This window comes from Thunnus maccoyii, chromosome 15, assembly GCF_910596095.1.
Source record: "Thunnus maccoyii chromosome 15, fThuMac1.1, whole genome shotgun sequence".
Lineage (NCBI taxonomy): Eukaryota > Metazoa > Chordata > Actinopteri > Scombriformes > Scombridae > Thunnus > Thunnus maccoyii.
Genome location: NC_056547.1, coordinates 13696156 through 13711613, shown reverse-complemented (window position 1 = coordinate 13711613; position 15458 = coordinate 13696156). Strand labels below are relative to the sequence as shown.

The window sequence follows — 15458 nt, the reverse complement described above, 5'->3', positions numbered from 1 at the left end:
CTCATGATAATGCAGCTCCTCAAATATGGTGCACAGAGGTTGAAACAGCAAATCACTCAAACCTAAAGAAACAAATGCCAAAGAACGTCTTCTCAAAGTACTGAATGCAAATACAAAAGACATGTGGAATGAACTGCCTGGTGTATAAATTGCTAATATCAACTTTAAGGGCCTACTGCTACTCAGTCAAGTTAAGCAAACAGAGAAAAAGTCCGAGGGTATCTGGCGGACAGGTGGAAGGACACAGAACCAGACTGGGACAGAACCATGACAATATTCTTGTATTATTTTCAGCTGCACTCGGCTTTTATTTTCTAATTGCTTCTCTGACAAGGACAAACATTATTGTTGTTATATAATAGCATTATATCCTCTTAGTTAAACACAAAGAGCATTGATTGCAACACACTTGTTGAAATGTTTTGGCCGGAAACAAAATGTCACAACTTCCTGCGAAAACCGAAGAGGATGTTAACAAAGTTGATGCTTGATTAACGTCGACTCATGCCTGGTTCAGCACTTATTAAGTGAAACCTGAAAGACAGAAGACAAATTAAGGCAGTGAAGCGTCTCCATTCAGAGCTGGACAGGTACAGTATAACACTCCTTGCTGCAGCTCCTCCTCCTCCTCCTGATGCTTTATTATCTTTGACTCCTTCTTCCTCTGCTGTAGATATGAACACATCTCCACAGATGGATTTCAAGTCTCAAAGCGCCGCGACGATTTCATCAATTAGTGAGACGTCTTTCCTCCAACACATTCATGCCTTCTTTTTGTCTTATTTGATCTCTTTTACTGTTATAATAATCCTTAACCTTCCTCCTTTTCCTTTCTTGTAGTTGTGGTGAATATTATTTGGTGGATGCTTATGATTGCAGCCATTGGTGTGGGTAGGTTTACTTTTTACATCAATTATGTAATATATTGTAGATTTTTCATTATTTTTCATCATCTTCATTCCCGATTGCATCTTGCATTCATATTGTTGTTCTGCATTGTAGGGGCCACAAACATGGGCCGCTGCCCTGTGCAGCCCAACGTTCCCATCTATCTGTTAGTACTGGGAGCGGCCAGCATCCTCTCTCTATCTCTGACCTACACCCAGAGCATCTGTGAGAGCGGTGCCGTCTGCCTCCTGATCTCGTCCTGCATGGCCCTCCTGCACCTCTTCAGTTTTGGCTGGTTTATTGCAGGTGGGAGACGGGCAGGAGGAACTGTTATGTTTTTACTAAGATAAATCCATCTAGACTCTACAATGAGTACAAATTTTAGACATTTGTACTTTCCTTTATTTACATTTCATGCTACTTTATACCTCTATAGCCTTCATACCTTTATTTTACAGATTAAGATTTTATATATAAAGCTAAACTACCCAAAAGTATATAAAGTAGTTAAAATTAGCTCTCCCTCAACAAACTGCAACACTAAAATGCTACTTAACATAATATATAAGGCAAATATGAGTACTATTACTCTTGATACTTTAAGTATTGTTAATAGTGCTTAGCCTAGATACTTTTACTTAAAGAGACATTTTCAATATAGGATTTTAATGCTTTTAATATTGTTTGTGGATTTTCCATTTGTGTTTAGGCCACAATTCAGTGTTGGTTTGATGGTTAACATACTTATAATAGTCCCTAAAAACCTCAAATTTCAAATTTTAAGTAGAAGTTAAGTTTAAAGCCAGGACAGAAAAAAAATCTTTATAGATAAAGTCTTCTTAAACTCAGTTAATCAGCTTCACTAGCACTGTGTGGATGTGGTTTGATCAGATTCGATTAATAGTAACCAAACAACCACTATCTGTAATCAGATTAAAAGTTGCGCTCAATCCTGATTGGTGCAGAGAAGTATGACATCACGTTTTCCCCACAGAGCCGCACTCACTTCAGCCGCCAAATTACCAAAATCACTCCAAAAAACAAAAAAATATATGTTTTCAGGGTCTTTAAATTCATTTCATTGTGAGGTTTCAGCTCTAATCTTCTGTTTTGTCTCTTTCTGTCCCTTGTAGGCACCTACTGGGTTTATAGTGTGTATCCTCCCGACTACTCACCTGGAACAACTCGGTACTGCCAGAAGACTGCCTTTCAGTTTGCGTTTGTCGTCACCACTATTTTGTGGGTCACTTTGGCTCTATCGTTTCTCTGCGGCGGCTGCTTCATTTTGGTGGCCTGCTGCAAGTATGTAAGTGCGAGAAACAGGTTGTCACCCAACCGCGGCTCTTTCTACGGTGCGATAGGCGAGTCTCATGGAGGCGCTGCTGCCGGTGATGTGTGATTTAAATCCTGGTTCATGTCCTCAAATATCGAGGGAGTTTTACCTGTACAAAGGTTTTGACAGGAGTGAAACGTTTTGACAGTGATGATACTGATTCTGCTCCTGCTGCTGAGGATGATTTTTTTTTATTATTGGTTGTGGTTTTTATAGTTGTAAGGTAGTTATAAAAGCTGTAAGCAGCTGCACTTCACTTTTTTCTTTACAAATTTCTTTTATGTTGCGCTTGAGGTTACATCTTGTGACAGCACCTCCCATCTTAATTTAACATTTGTTACTCACCCTAGGCCAATATAGTAAAATTAAGAGTTGTTGAAACATCACACTACTTTTACTCAACAGCACTGTCACACCACAGGCTTCCTGCATGTTGACACAAAAGCCAAATAGTTAACATCCGAGCCAAAAGAAGATAAGATGAAAAAGATTATTTAGAGGCAAGTAATATTGACTCAGAGCTGAGATGAAGAATACATTGTAAATTGGTTCTATGTAGTATGTGTTATATTCTGCTCTGCTATATGTGTGTGTGTGTGTGTGTGTGTGTGAGAGAGAGAGAGAGAGAGATGTTTTATTGCAGTGGAATAGTGTTGATTGCACTATTTAAGATGTTGAAATAACAATGGATTGTGCAGCGTTGCTTGAACATAAAAGTCGATGATTGTTTGCATGATTTGATTATATAAGTATAAGGAAACAATATGTTCCGTTAGTTTAGTGTTTTCAATGAATTGTTGTGTTGCCACTGCTGACTGACAGTTAAATGAGATGAACATGATTCAGGCTTGATGTAAGGACTTGAATAAAATAAAGTTCAACTGATTTTTGTCTCTGTTTTATGATTTTTTTTAATGGTCACTTGCAGAATAAGGTTCTGACGCTGCTGAGTTTATGACAGGAACGGTTTTAACAATAAAGAAAATAAATAAATAACATGGATAAAAGGCAGAACCAAAGATAACGAAGTTGTCTTTTATTGTAACAACGACCTTAATCAACTTTATTGATGAATTACTCCCACAATGATGCAAAGTACTTATCAGTGGGACAGTTTATTGGACAATATTAAATAAATAAATCAAACAAAAAGGGAAGGCTCTTCTATAAAATTGAAAAGCTTGAGAATTCTTATTAATTTATCCGTCTGGAGCTGAATGATGTTAGTTTAGATTAAGTCAATCTGTAGATTTTTATATTTTTTACAAGGCGGGAGGACTTTTTCCATTCAGGCATTTTTCAGGACTACTATTACAGCTAGCTGACGTCACTCAGACGTTGGTCTTTTCAATAGGACCCATCCGTAACTGGAGCATGTTAGCTTTGACTTTACCTGCTCCAATGAGCAATGATTAGGGGATAAATTGATGTTTGCAGAGGCTGTTTGTGGATCGTTTTGGAGACTTTAGCGTGATTTGGATATTTAGCGGCTGTCAGCTGAGTGAACATGTGGAGTTCAGGCCGCCGTGTCCTTCAGGAGCTGCTCAGTCAGCCTGCTGTCAGGAGCTTCTCTGTGACTCCTGCGCAGGTCAGTGTCTCTCTGAGCCTTTTAACTGAATATTAATACTATCTGTCAGTGTTTTAAACAGCTTTGACCCACGTTACTGAGCACGAAGCTGCTTACAGAAACGTGTCGTACAGCTATAGCTTGGTCTAAATTAAATGAATGAAGTAAACATTTTTATACGCCTATCACAACATCAACAGATTGTTTCTCTGTCTATAAAAATGACTTTGGAAAAAGATTATATTTCAACTAATGGTCATACTTATAGTTTGGAGTTTTTAATTGATTATTTACGTGTTTGTTTTGTTACTATAAACAACATTATAGTCTTGCAAATATTATATTATAGTTATGGTTATATCTATTTTTTATATGTAAGTGAGTCTATTTAGTTATTGTATATAATTTAATTGCATTTGTTTCTTTTACCTACCTCATTATTTTTGTATTTTGATTTATGTCAAGCAGCTGCCTTTGGGATTAATAAATTACTCCATCCACTCATCCATCCATCCATATCTAATCTGATCTAATCTCCACACACCACTGTATTAGACCAAGGTTGGATTAACAAACCAGCAAAACAGGCAACTGCCCAGGGGCCCCAAAAGTGCAGGTTTACTCCATATGTATCATTTGTGTTGACATCATGTGATTAATTGAAAGTTAGTGAGAAATTTGCACCACTGAACTACAATATCAACTATGTGAGCTCCTCCATCTCGTGGTCCTGGTCTTGAAAAGTGACTGAGTCAAGATCTAATTTTTAAGACATTAATTGTTTATATTGAGCTCATTTGTTGTAAAGTTGTGTTTCATCAAATTACACACAGAAAACTGAGGGCAATGTAGTATTATTCCTTCATAGGAGTACTGTAAGGCTGCTATTATCTTCTTTAACAATCAGATATTCCGTTTATAAAATGTCAAAAATGCTGATCATTATTCCCTGAAGCCCAAGTTAACATATTCAGATGACTTGTTTTGTCTGACCAACAGTCAGAAACCCAAAGATGTTGAGTTTATAATCATGGAAAACTCAGAAAACTGGAAAATACTGGAAGCTGTTATCAGAGAATTTTGGGCATTTTTGCATTAAAAAAGGACATAAACAATTAATCAGTCATCAAACTTGTTGCCAATTAATTTTATGTCAACTGATTAATCATCTAATCATCTCAGCTCTAGAGCACTATCATATGTAGTCGAGGTCATTAGGGGCCCAACAACAAACTTTCGCCCCATATAAGGTTAATCCGCCCATGCATTAGACCCTTCGAATAGGCTAATAGTTCTAATGTTGTTATTAGAGATGCAATTAAGGATTATTTCCATTATTAAGTATGTCAATTATATTTTCGTTAATCTTTTCAACTAAAATAGAGAAAAAGACCCATCATATCTCCTCACAGCCAAAGACTTCAGATGACTTGGTTTGTCTGACCAACAGCCCCAAAAACTCAAAGATATTCAATTTTTAATGATTAAAAAGAAAGACAGAGAAAACCTGGAACATTCTTCCATCTAAAAAAAACTATCAATTATCAAACATTGTTGTTCAACTTATCAATGAAACCCTTCACTTGCACTAGTTTGTTCCTTTCACAGCATTATGTTTGATTCATTTGCATTCAGATGATACATACATCTTTAATTTAAGTTGAAACTTGTGCGTCTGTTAACACAACCCTTAATGCTCTTTAAGAAAAACTACTTTCTGAGCATGTCTGAAACCTAATTGATTTTAAACCTGTCTTTGCTATAAGATTTTTGTAAATGAAATGTTTAAAAACAGTAAGCGGTCACTATGAGTGGGGAAAAAACATAAACAGCTCAGTCTAATAAAACATACCGATTTACCTCATAACATCCTCACTTGTGTTTTTTCCAGAGAATCATAACAAAAATCAAAACAGTTGTACTCTCATACAAAAGATACTGAATATTTGCACAGATTACAATACATTTGTGTAAAATTGAGTGTTCTTCACATTGACATTGTGGCAGACATAGAAGTTTTTTAAGAGTATATCCGTGTGCTTGATGTTCTCACAGAACACAGTTATTGTGGAGCGCTGGTGGCAGGTCCCCTTGTCTAAAGTAGGCAGCCCGCCGAGGCTTCACCCTCGAAGACACAGAATCTACAAGCTAGTTGAAAACACCAACCACGCTGCCAAGGAGAAGATGGAGCTCATCCTAACCCAGACTGTACCAAGTGAGTATGTCCAACTCTCATAATAGATCATGTAAACCTCAGATTTATGATTTCTGATGTATCACAAAGTGTCAAAAAAAACTTTTCTTTGCACCAATAAAACTCTTTACATTTTAAAAAATAACAGTTTCTTTGTTTGTTCTGACAGAGCTCGGTGGACGAGGAGATACTGTGTTTGTCAAAAAGTCTGTTGGCAGAAATAAGCTGCTGGCCCAAGGCCTCGCAGTGTATCCATCACCAGACAACAAACAGATGTTTGCTGAGGAGTTAAGAGTGTGTATTGCACTTTAATACTTTCATTTATTTCCCTTCACTTATTCGATAGTTGTTGATCAACTGATCATTGTCGTCTTTTTACCTTCAGCTTTTGCGCGAAGGGAAACCAGAGGAAAGAATCCAAACCCGCACTGGACAACTGGTAAGTCTTATGCTGCATTCAAGTGCTCCTCAGATTGTCCCATTTCCTGAGTTGGGAAGTCATTCTTCTGACTTTGGTGTGTTCATGAGCTTTTAAGTCGTAACGTGGAAACAACATGGCCGCTACAAAGAAGATGTGTTGTATTTTGTCCCAGACTTGCTGCTGTACCAGTACATTCCCTAAAACTACTAAGATATTGCTTTATCTGACTTGTTATCAAAGTTAATGCTAATAAATAACTTTTCTAACTAATCCAGGTCACTCTATGTGGACAACAGCTAACGGTTACAACCTAATACCACATTACAAATCACATGTGAGCAAAAAATTCATACACAATACATGAATTAATAAAACGTTTCTTGCCATCAACCAAAGATTTGCTTTTGTCCGCCATGTTTCTGTGTATATCATGTCAACTTTTGGCAAGTTGTGTAGCAAAATTGTCGCAGACTTTCCGAGTTGTTATTCAGACTTGAGGGGGTGTTCATGTGAATTTTCCCAATCGGGAACTAATTTTTCTGATTATTCCGACGCCACATGAATGCCACGTTCATCTACTGAAGATATTTGAAAGTATTGAATTTTTTAAGTCTTAACAGCTGTCGTCAGTGTTTTTAACAAATGTTTCCTTGTGTTTTAAAGACAGTGGAGTTCCTTAAACGTTCCAAGCTTAATATCAACAAAATGCCTTCTGATGAATTCAAGCTCACTAAAGAAGTCGTCTGCAGGCAGCTTCTCAAGAAGGTACAGTCGCTTTTGGCTCAATGTTCTTATGTTTATTTTCTTCCTTATTTTTGCTAAATAACATTAAAGTATCCAGTCAAAACACTGAGAATTGTCAACATTAAGTTAATTGTTTAATTGAATGTGACTTTTCCTCAGTTGGGAGTTGTTGTGCCACCTCATGCGTTGAAACTTCCATTTGAGCCAATCACGGACTTGGGTGACTACTGGTGTGAAGTTACGGTAAGATAAGATGATGAATTTGTCATTTTCTTTTTCAGAGCATCATAAACATCATTTTACTCTCAAGCACTGTAGATGTCCTTTTTTGAGTTTTTTTTGTTTTGTTTTTAGTGTTTAAAAAGTGTTTAAGATTTTATTACATATAGGTGCTGTATGTTGAAAAATAAACACACTGTATTAATGATAAAGAACGCTTTCTGGAGAATTACTGTGGAATTTGTTTTTCCACTATACGCATAAAAGCACCTGTTCATGTCACATTTGACAGAAATTAATCTCTGTTCCTTCCTGTTTTCCTCCTCATTCAAACTATTTGCATTAACGACAAAAGCTTGCATAACAGAAGTGGGGCTGACTGTTGTTTTAACAAAAAAAACTAATTTCCATGTTATCTTCCAGGTTAATGGAATGGACACAGTTCGCGTCCCCATGTCATTGGTGCCATATGAAGACCCCTCTGCAAGTTATCAGCGGCAGTTGAAAGCACAAAGGCGGCAGCAGGCGGCCGCAGATGTTTCAGAACCTGCTGAGGAGGACGAAGCTGTTGTGAAGGCAGTTTCTGAGGTGGCAGCGGAAGCCGAGGCCGGTATAGACTCTGTGAGTCAAGTAAGTGAAGCTTCAGCCTCAGCAGGAGCCTCTAAAGCTGAGCAAACAACAACAGCAGCAGCAGCAACTACAGAGACGGGTCCAGACACAACAGCACCACCAAGTGACAGCCCGAAGAAAGATTAATGAAGACGTCCATACAAGTACAGTGGGTTGTGTTTACCTGCAATACACATTTTACATGCATAAGAACAGTCGTCAGTGTGATTATTAAAATGCTTTGCTTTTTTTTATTGTGTTTTAGCAAGTAAACACAATCCCTGTCTGTCATTTTGTGACCAGTGTGTCATTCTGGTGGTCGTGGTCATTATAATTATGTATCTAGTCATAAGAACATATTAAAACTTAAGTTTGATCCAGTTTTGGGGCCACTGTGCAGTAATTAGTATTGTGGAAAATAAAAGGTTATTTGTTGCCTTTCAGTGGGTTGACTTGTTAATGTAAGTTGTGTGAGGCAGCAGGTAGGACCTCGTCTTACATTAAAACATTAAAGGAACATGCAGTGTTGTGTTGGGGAACTATAGAACTACAGATATCTTCTATGTGAACTCATTATGGTGAAAAAAATTCCCTAAATGCGGAACAGGAAGAAATACAGTGAAAGCCAACGCTCAACCACCTAAAATAAACACTTGCAATGATTTGTTCATTTGGTGAATTTTCAAAGGGTTAAACGTGCTTCCTGTTTCGTGTTAAAATCAGATGGTTCTCTTGCCTCAGTGTAGTTAAAGAACCAGCTTAAACTGAAATGCATAGTTGGTTATCTGGCTGTTTAAAGTGATTTAGGACAGTGGGCAGATGTACTCCTTCACCACTGTGCCATTTTCAACATAAAGAACATAATAAAGCAAACCTTAAAAAAAAAAAAAAAAAGCCACATACACATGAACAACTTTCCCTGTCTAAAGCTTCATGAGCCATCATGAGTAACTGCAACAAGTTTGTGTTCCAACATCTTTACTTTTTTATTAAAAAATTGTTGATTCAACATATAAATATGTAATGTGTCACAGCTGTCTAATGACTCCAGTTCATTTCTCGTTAGCAACGGAAACATTTTACTGATATTTGTGATCATTGGAGAACCAAACCTGTTTGTTTTGGTAACTAGTTTCAGGGCAGAGTCATCTGTCTTTATCACAGAAGAGGAGTCATACATCAGTGTTTGCCATATGATCAGGAAGCATTCAAAGGAAAACGTTTATGAGGGGCATTTCAGGGTCTCACTACATCTGCCACTGAGTGGACAAAGGTACCTTAAAGATAGGTATACTGCCTCTATAGAAAATAAGTGAAGTGACTTTATTTACTGTAAACTACTATTAAAAGGAGAGTTTAACGACTGTGACTGGATTTTCAATAGAGGAGCAACATCTTGTCAAACAAAAGAACTACTAAATATTAACAATTCAACACAAATACAGGATGGAGGGCAGGATGGAAAAATCTGTATTAAGGTACAATATGTGTATTTTCTTCCCAAACGCAATCTTTCTCTTTGTGTACGGAAATCTGGAAAGCGCTATTCTAATTTCTGACGCAGGGTTTCCATCAAGAGTCCACACAATATGACATTTAGAAACCATATTTGGCCTGGGTCTGCCGGCGGGTTAGCTTGTTATCTGCCCAGCTGTTCTTCAGCTCCAGCTCACGTTCCTTTGCCTGAGAAAGAAGAGAAGAAAGTTAAATTCCTGGTCAGCTTTTTTTAAAGACAAAATGTCCCATGAAATGTCTGATGATTAAAGACCCGGTCTTATCTGTTTTTATTAAAGCTCAAGTGCTATAATTTGAAAACGTTTGCGAGCAGAGTCAGACCACCAGAGATATCAGGGGAAAACTTTATTATAGACAAGCCAAAAGCCTGAGTAAACAGACAAATACGAGCTTTAAATACCAACCAGCTCAACAATACAAATAAATCCCCTCCCTGTGCACTCACCCCAACTATGAATACCATCCGTGGTGTGTAAAAATAAAATCTATGTGGTGTGATAGAACAACACCCAACATGATCATTTGATTTGCCACAAGCTTTAAAAGTTAAACAAGTAACTACTGGATAAGATAAAAACCAATTTGGCTAGTTTGTTGCTTGAACTTGCTGTTACTATACAACTCAAAGGCAAACAGTAGTCAACATGAGGCTTGAGCTTAGCCGTGTACAGACAAGCATGGCGGCCAACCAGCTGGACGTGTGCAGGCATGAATCCTGGATCTTTTGACAGCCTGCTCTGTATCTCCTATTCTGTGTCCACTTCCATCATTCAATTTATAACGGTCATTTGTTTAAGAATGCAGATATGTAGACAGCTGAATAATGTTTATGGTTTTTTTATGTCAAAAGTATAATGTAGTGTTTTGAGGACTAACTAAAGCTCTGTGGATCAACGTATTTGTTGTGACCTCAGATTGGCAGACGAAAACACATCAGCTCTGAGTGACTATATGTTCTACTTTTTAGGTTAAATAATATTTGCTGCATATTGGCACAAGGTGACTTATTTGGGTGGTAAAATATGTACAAAACAGGCTGACTCAAATATCAGATGTAGTCCTTTAAAGGCCCTAATATACATACAGATGTCCTCATGGACCCTCAAACAAAATTTTAAAAGTCACACAGTCACTGAAAGTGTAATGTGAGCTGAGTTCTCACCTGGTGAATGAGATATGTGATCTGGTGCTTGCGTCGCTGTTGTCCCGTAGGTTGTTCTCCTTTTTTCTGCAGAAATGAGAAAGTTTACACATGTTGATGTTTCTTTGCAAAAGAGTTTTGTGAGTAATCATGACCTGTTCTGACCTTTTATGCTTTCTGACTTGCATGAAATCATTCTTGTAACAATCCTGTGAAGCTCAAGCCCATCTGCATTTTTAATTTGGTAGAAACCTCAAGACTCAAACCAAAGTTATTTCCTTACTCTTGGATTTTCATGTTGGGAGAAAAAAAAAAAAAAAAAAGACTCGTCAACTGAATCGGGCTATGAAATATTTTTAGATTCCACCACATCCAGCATTTTATGGCTAGAGGGCTTTTGGTGTTCCCAGTTTGAACTAACTGTAAGTCAATAGTAAGCAAAAGCACGAAGCATCCTAATCTTTTCCAAAAGCTGAGCAAAAACCTGACCATAAACCTCAGCACTAACCGGGTTAAACTTGTGTCAGGGGTCTTTCTGAATGAGTCAACATATGCACAATGAGCAGCCCCGTGTCATACACCAGTTTGCTGTTTGAGAGGGGTATAAAGTCAAGTAATAGAGATCTAGCAGGTCACCTTGCTGAAAGACTGACGGACTTGTTTCTCCTCTGTTATGCTCTTGGTCATCCACTGCTGGTTGCCACTCAGCTGGTCGTCCCCTTTAATCTCCAGAAACTTCACCTCTTCTTTGCCCCTGTTTCTTTTCCCCTGCAGCCGCATGAACTGCAGCACAGGAAGAAAACGCTCATATCAGTTAAACAAGTTTTTCAAACCCAATATGGGACAGAACAGACGAACAAAAGATTGCTGGCAAGACAGCGCACAGCTGCAAAACTAGCAAGAATTCACTTAGTTATAAAGTATGGAGTTATATGACAACAACATGGTAGGACAATACAGAGAAGCAGCACAGTTCTTACCGCTTCATCATCAAACATGGCAGAGTGACCAGGCTCTTCAGCCTCTGCTGATCCAGCGTTAGGATCTTGGTAGTATGGCTCATTATAGTATCCCTGTCAAAGGAGAAAATGTTTGGCATGTCACTTAAATTCATTTCCATTCTCGCTGATTTATCTCTGTTAAATGTCTTTAGTTCTTTTTAATGCTTCAACTAATTATGAACTTACCAGACAACATTTTGAACTGGATTCTCAGGTTATTCTAAACTAATTAAGGTTTTTTTTATAAGATCCTGACTATGAAACATGTTCAAAATACTCTGATTATTGTGATTACTTGAATGCAGTCTGTGTAAACTCAATCTAAAACCATTCATACATGTACATACAAGCTAAAGCCAATGTATAAATCATGATTACCTGAGGGAAAGCCTCTGGGCCTGCCACTTGCTGCTGATACTGAGGATATTGACCTCCCCACGCACCAGCTCCCTCGTGGCCTCCCCCAAAATCGAGTGGAGCATCTGACTGGCCAGGCTCATCAGCAGCTGCCAAAGGAAGAGGCTCGGCGGGGGCTCCTGGCTCAGGGTCTAAGCTTGGGACGACTGCGGGGAGAGGCTGGGAGCTCTCGCCTAGAGAGAAGTAATTCTGTGGGGTTATGTCATCCTCGTTGTCCTGGTCGTCTGTGGCTATTTGTCTAGCCAGCTGCAGGGCGGCTGACTTGGCTGCAGCTTTGATAGCGGAGGGAGACGCACTGGAGCCAAGCAGACCCTGGGCGGGCGCTCCGGGTTTGGGTCCTTTGGGCTCTTGGCGCTTTGTGAGTGCATGAGGAATCAGGGGTCTATCAATCTCCTTCACTGTCAGGTTTTTGGGTTGTGGTAGGAGGGAGGACAGACCTGAACCTGCACCCTAGAAGGGACAAGATGCATGGGAGGAAAGGGGCAATTTGAGTTCAGTTACATCACTTAAATCAGATTTTACAGTATAGTTTGCAAATTGAATGAAATACCATATTTTGTGTCATTGCTTTTCTTTCCCTTTATGTATTTTTAGCTTCACTGAAAGAGTAGAAACAATAAGAGGGACATGACAGAGCTGAATCTACTTGCATGGGCATCTAGTATGTCTCTCTCTCTACAACTAGAGTGTTTACATACCAAACATTCTGGATTATAGTTAAACCCCAGTGTTTTTTGGTCACATAAAAACATTACGTAACGTGTACACAATCCCCTAATGTGATTATGAGAAGGTCAGACGTGACAGCTGAGCTATTTCTATGCGATCAGCGATAGAGAGATGAGACAACAGTTTATTCTGTCCAGTGAGCATATTGAACCACTCAATGTAATCACCACAGTGGGGAGATATTCTTACCTGAGGTTGTAGTTTCTTCCTTGCTGGTTCATCATCATCCGAGTCTGACTGGGGACGGAAAAAAACTTATTGATACATCACAACCTGATATCACAGTACTGACAATGTTTCAGAAAACAGCTGAACTAACTCACGTCTTGTCTCTGGATCTGTGGTACGGTGATCCTCACGGGCTCTGTTCGCTTCCTCGGCTTAGGGAGGCTGGAAAATAAGCCTCCCTTGGACAGCTGAGGAACTGGGTCATCGTTTGACGTCCTGTCCCCTGTTGAAGGGTTTGCTTTAGTCTCCTTTCTTGGTGCATCGTTTCCTCCTACCGAGCTTGGCTTTTTAGGCGCAGGCAGACGTGAGAAGAGCCCCCCTGAGCTCAATTTGCTCTCCGGTGCGGCGGAGGTCGAGGTTTCTTCTGAATCACTATCATCACTGCTGCCATAGGCGACTAAAGACATGTTTGCTGATGTTGTTATTAAAGATTATTCCTCTGCAGTAACTCGTGGACATGGATAACCGCTTCCCCCTCGATTGGGTCGTGAGAAGCCCGTACTCACACTGGCTTTCCGACGAGCTGACTTCGATTTAAAAAGGTACGATAATCTATGAATAATTTAGCCACATAGATAATAAAATCATCCCAGGAGGAGCTGTAGTATCTTCAAAATCTGAGGGCTTCGCAATGAGCTCGTTAAATGAAATGACTGTCCAACTTCAGTGCGCTAGCTATCGTTAGCTAGGCCGCCGCAGCAAACGATATTAGCTTATTCACCCCTTCTTGCTTTGTCAAATTAAATCCTCCTCAGATTATTTCACAAAATATTGCATCGCCTGATGGAGCAGCTGGGTTTTTTAGAACACATAAACCGGGATTTTTGTGCGGTGTTCCGTCAGCAAAATGAGCTACTTAGTCCTTCGACTCCATCAAAACATTCGCGTCCATCATTGATTGAAAAAAGGACAACTGCGCAGCTTTCTGCGCAGCCTGTTCTTCTTCTTCTGTGAATTTTTAGTTAGTCGTCAGTAAACATGTTTAAAGCATCACCGCCGCCAACGGAGCAAGACTGTATGAAAAATACAACAAATTCCGATTATTCAATTATTCTGTTAGTAACCAGGAACATAGCTACTTTTGAGGACACGGAGATCATGTCAGTTTGTCTCATGTTTTATTCTGTTATTTATTTATTCGTGTTTTTTTTTTTTGTTGTTAATTTGTGTATCCTAGCATCCTGGATGGAGTTTATATTGTACAGTTAAAAACTTACACTTGGTGGGTATTTTATAAGCTGATTCCTGCACTTTTAGACTCAATATGTTTAAATTCAGCTACTTTTAGGCTAAAGAAATAGCAACTGCATACAGGATTTTATTCCTGGCACTGTGGGGAAGGCTTTGAAACACCAATTAGACATTTCATGTCAGAAAGCAAAATTTACAGAGAGGTTAACTGAACAGTTAAACAAATAAATATGAAATATATGAGTATTTAAATATAATAACAATTATCATCATTATAATTATTGTCTGAGGGTAATGAGTGGAGTGGACTTGTGACCCAAGTATTTCTAAAATCCTGCTGACGACAATACAATACAATACAATACAATACAAACAACTTTATTAATCCCACTAGGGGCGATTTGTTTGGAACAACTTGTACACAAAACACAGTATCACACAAACAAACAAATAAATAATACAATATACAGCAAAAAATTAATATAAAAACATCAGGGAGCTAAATGTGGAATAAAATCTATAAATAATATTGATAAATAAACTTGATAAACACAATAAAAAGATCAGATAAAACATTTATCAACAATGATGATGGTAAAAAAAAACCTACAGAGCATTTAGTAGTCGAATTGCAGAGGTTGTTGGTGGTTCATGGTTTGATCTAAAATAACTAATAACTAGACAGGGCCACAGACCCTCAGGAGTCCAAAAGCATCATGTTTACTGTGTAGCGAGTAGTTTGTTGTAATTTTTTAATTGACAAATATAAACTGAAATGGAGAGGTTATTGCTACATCTTTACTTGAAGAGGGTATATTTTTTTAAATAAATTATATTAAATCAACTTATAACCAAACTAAGTTTGGCAAGTTTTGTTCAAATTTAGCAATCTCTTACTTCTACAAGCATAAGATGATGTTTTTGATGATAGTGTACTTCCAACAAGGCAACAGTTTAGAGACGACCCTTTCCAGTTCCAACATGATACTACTCCTGTGCATAAAGGGATCCATAAAGAAATGGTTTTCCAAGTTCACTGCAAAACACTTATTGCTCCAAATCACTAATGCTCTTGTAACTGAATTCACTGCAGCCAACTCCCAAAATCTCATGGAAAAACTAATAAGTGGTGGCTGTTATAGCAGGATGTTGATGTCCATGGTTTTGCAATGAGATCTAAACATACAAGTCTAATTTGGGTGTCTGTATACTTTCAGCTGTAATGGAATGAATGAAGATTAGGACCAAAATGACAGAAATT

General features: G+C 38.4%; 3 protein-coding genes across 3 annotated transcripts; 2 read left to right on the top strand and 1 right to left on the bottom strand.

Annotated features, from left to right (window-relative positions):
• Nucleotides 1-501: 501 nt before the first annotated feature.
• LOC121913284 (transmembrane protein 272-like) lies at nucleotides 502-3106 on the top strand. Its single transcript, XM_042435961.1, has 5 exons — nucleotides 502-590; nucleotides 674-736; nucleotides 841-891; nucleotides 1003-1194; nucleotides 2022-3106. Exons 2-5 carry the CDS (start codon nucleotides 676-678, stop codon nucleotides 2285-2287), a joined length of 570 nt encoding a protein of 189 aa, XP_042291895.1. The 5' UTR covers nucleotides 502-590; nucleotides 674-675; the 3' UTR covers nucleotides 2288-3106.
• A 437-nt stretch (nucleotides 3107-3543) lies between these two features.
• mrpl9 (mitochondrial ribosomal protein L9) lies at nucleotides 3544-8418 on the top strand. Its single transcript, XM_042434967.1, has 7 exons — nucleotides 3544-3809; nucleotides 5844-6003; nucleotides 6152-6276; nucleotides 6368-6421; nucleotides 7067-7168; nucleotides 7307-7390; nucleotides 7790-8418. The coding sequence occupies exons 1-7, from the start codon at nucleotides 3729-3731 to the stop codon at nucleotides 8120-8122; spliced, it is 939 nt and encodes a 312-aa protein (XP_042290901.1). The 5' UTR covers nucleotides 3544-3728; the 3' UTR covers nucleotides 8123-8418.
• Nucleotides 8419-8936: 518 nt separating this feature from the next.
• prcc (proline rich mitotic checkpoint control factor) lies at nucleotides 8937-13947 on the bottom strand. The gene is made up of 7 exons (XM_042434966.1): nucleotides 13102-13947; nucleotides 12968-13015; nucleotides 12011-12499; nucleotides 11612-11704; nucleotides 11268-11414; nucleotides 10653-10718; nucleotides 8937-9658 (listed from the first exon to the last, which is right to left on the bottom strand). Exons 1-7 carry the CDS (start codon nucleotides 13411-13413, stop codon nucleotides 9572-9574), a joined length of 1242 nt encoding a protein of 413 aa, XP_042290900.1. The 5' UTR covers nucleotides 13414-13947; the 3' UTR covers nucleotides 8937-9571.
• Between the last annotated feature and the right edge of the window lie 1511 nt (nucleotides 13948-15458).

What these genes read in the sequence shown, in the direction of transcription:
- LOC121913284 (XM_042435961.1), top strand. Translation starts at nt 676, where the DNA reads ATGAACACATCTCCACAGATGGATTTCAAGTCTCAAAGCGCCGCGACG. An exon ending in GATTGCAGCCATTGGTGTGG is followed by an intron (nt 892 to 1,002) that starts GTAGGTTTACTT and finishes TCTGCATTGTAG; the next exon opens with GGGCCACAAACATGGGCCGC. An exon ending in TTTTGGCTGGTTTATTGCAG is followed by an intron (nt 1,195 to 2,021) that starts GTGGGAGACGGG and finishes TGTCCCTTGTAG; the next exon opens with GCACCTACTGGGTTTATAGT.
- mrpl9 (XM_042434967.1), top strand. Translation starts at nt 3,729, where the DNA reads ATGTGGAGTTCAGGCCGCCGTGTCCTTCAGGAGCTGCTCAGTCAGCCT. An exon ending in CCTAACCCAGACTGTACCAA is followed by an intron (nt 6,004 to 6,151) that starts GTGAGTATGTCC and finishes TTGTTCTGACAG; the next exon opens with AGCTCGGTGGACGAGGAGAT. An exon ending in GCAGGCAGCTTCTCAAGAAG is followed by an intron (nt 7,169 to 7,306) that starts GTACAGTCGCTT and finishes ACTTTTCCTCAG; the next exon opens with TTGGGAGTTGTTGTGCCACC.
- prcc (XM_042434966.1), bottom strand. Translation starts at nt 13,413, where the DNA reads ATGTCTTTAGTCGCCTATGGCAGCAGTGATGATAGTGATTCAGAAGAA. An exon ending in GCCCAGAGGCTTTCCCTCAG is followed by an intron (nt 11,705 to 12,010) that starts GTAATCATGATT and finishes CTCCTTTGACAG; the next exon opens with GGATACTATAATGAGCCATA. An exon ending in TCACATATCTCATTCACCAG is followed by an intron (nt 9,659 to 10,652) that starts GTGAGAACTCAG and finishes CTTCTTTCTCAG; the next exon opens with GCAAAGGAACGTGAGCTGGA.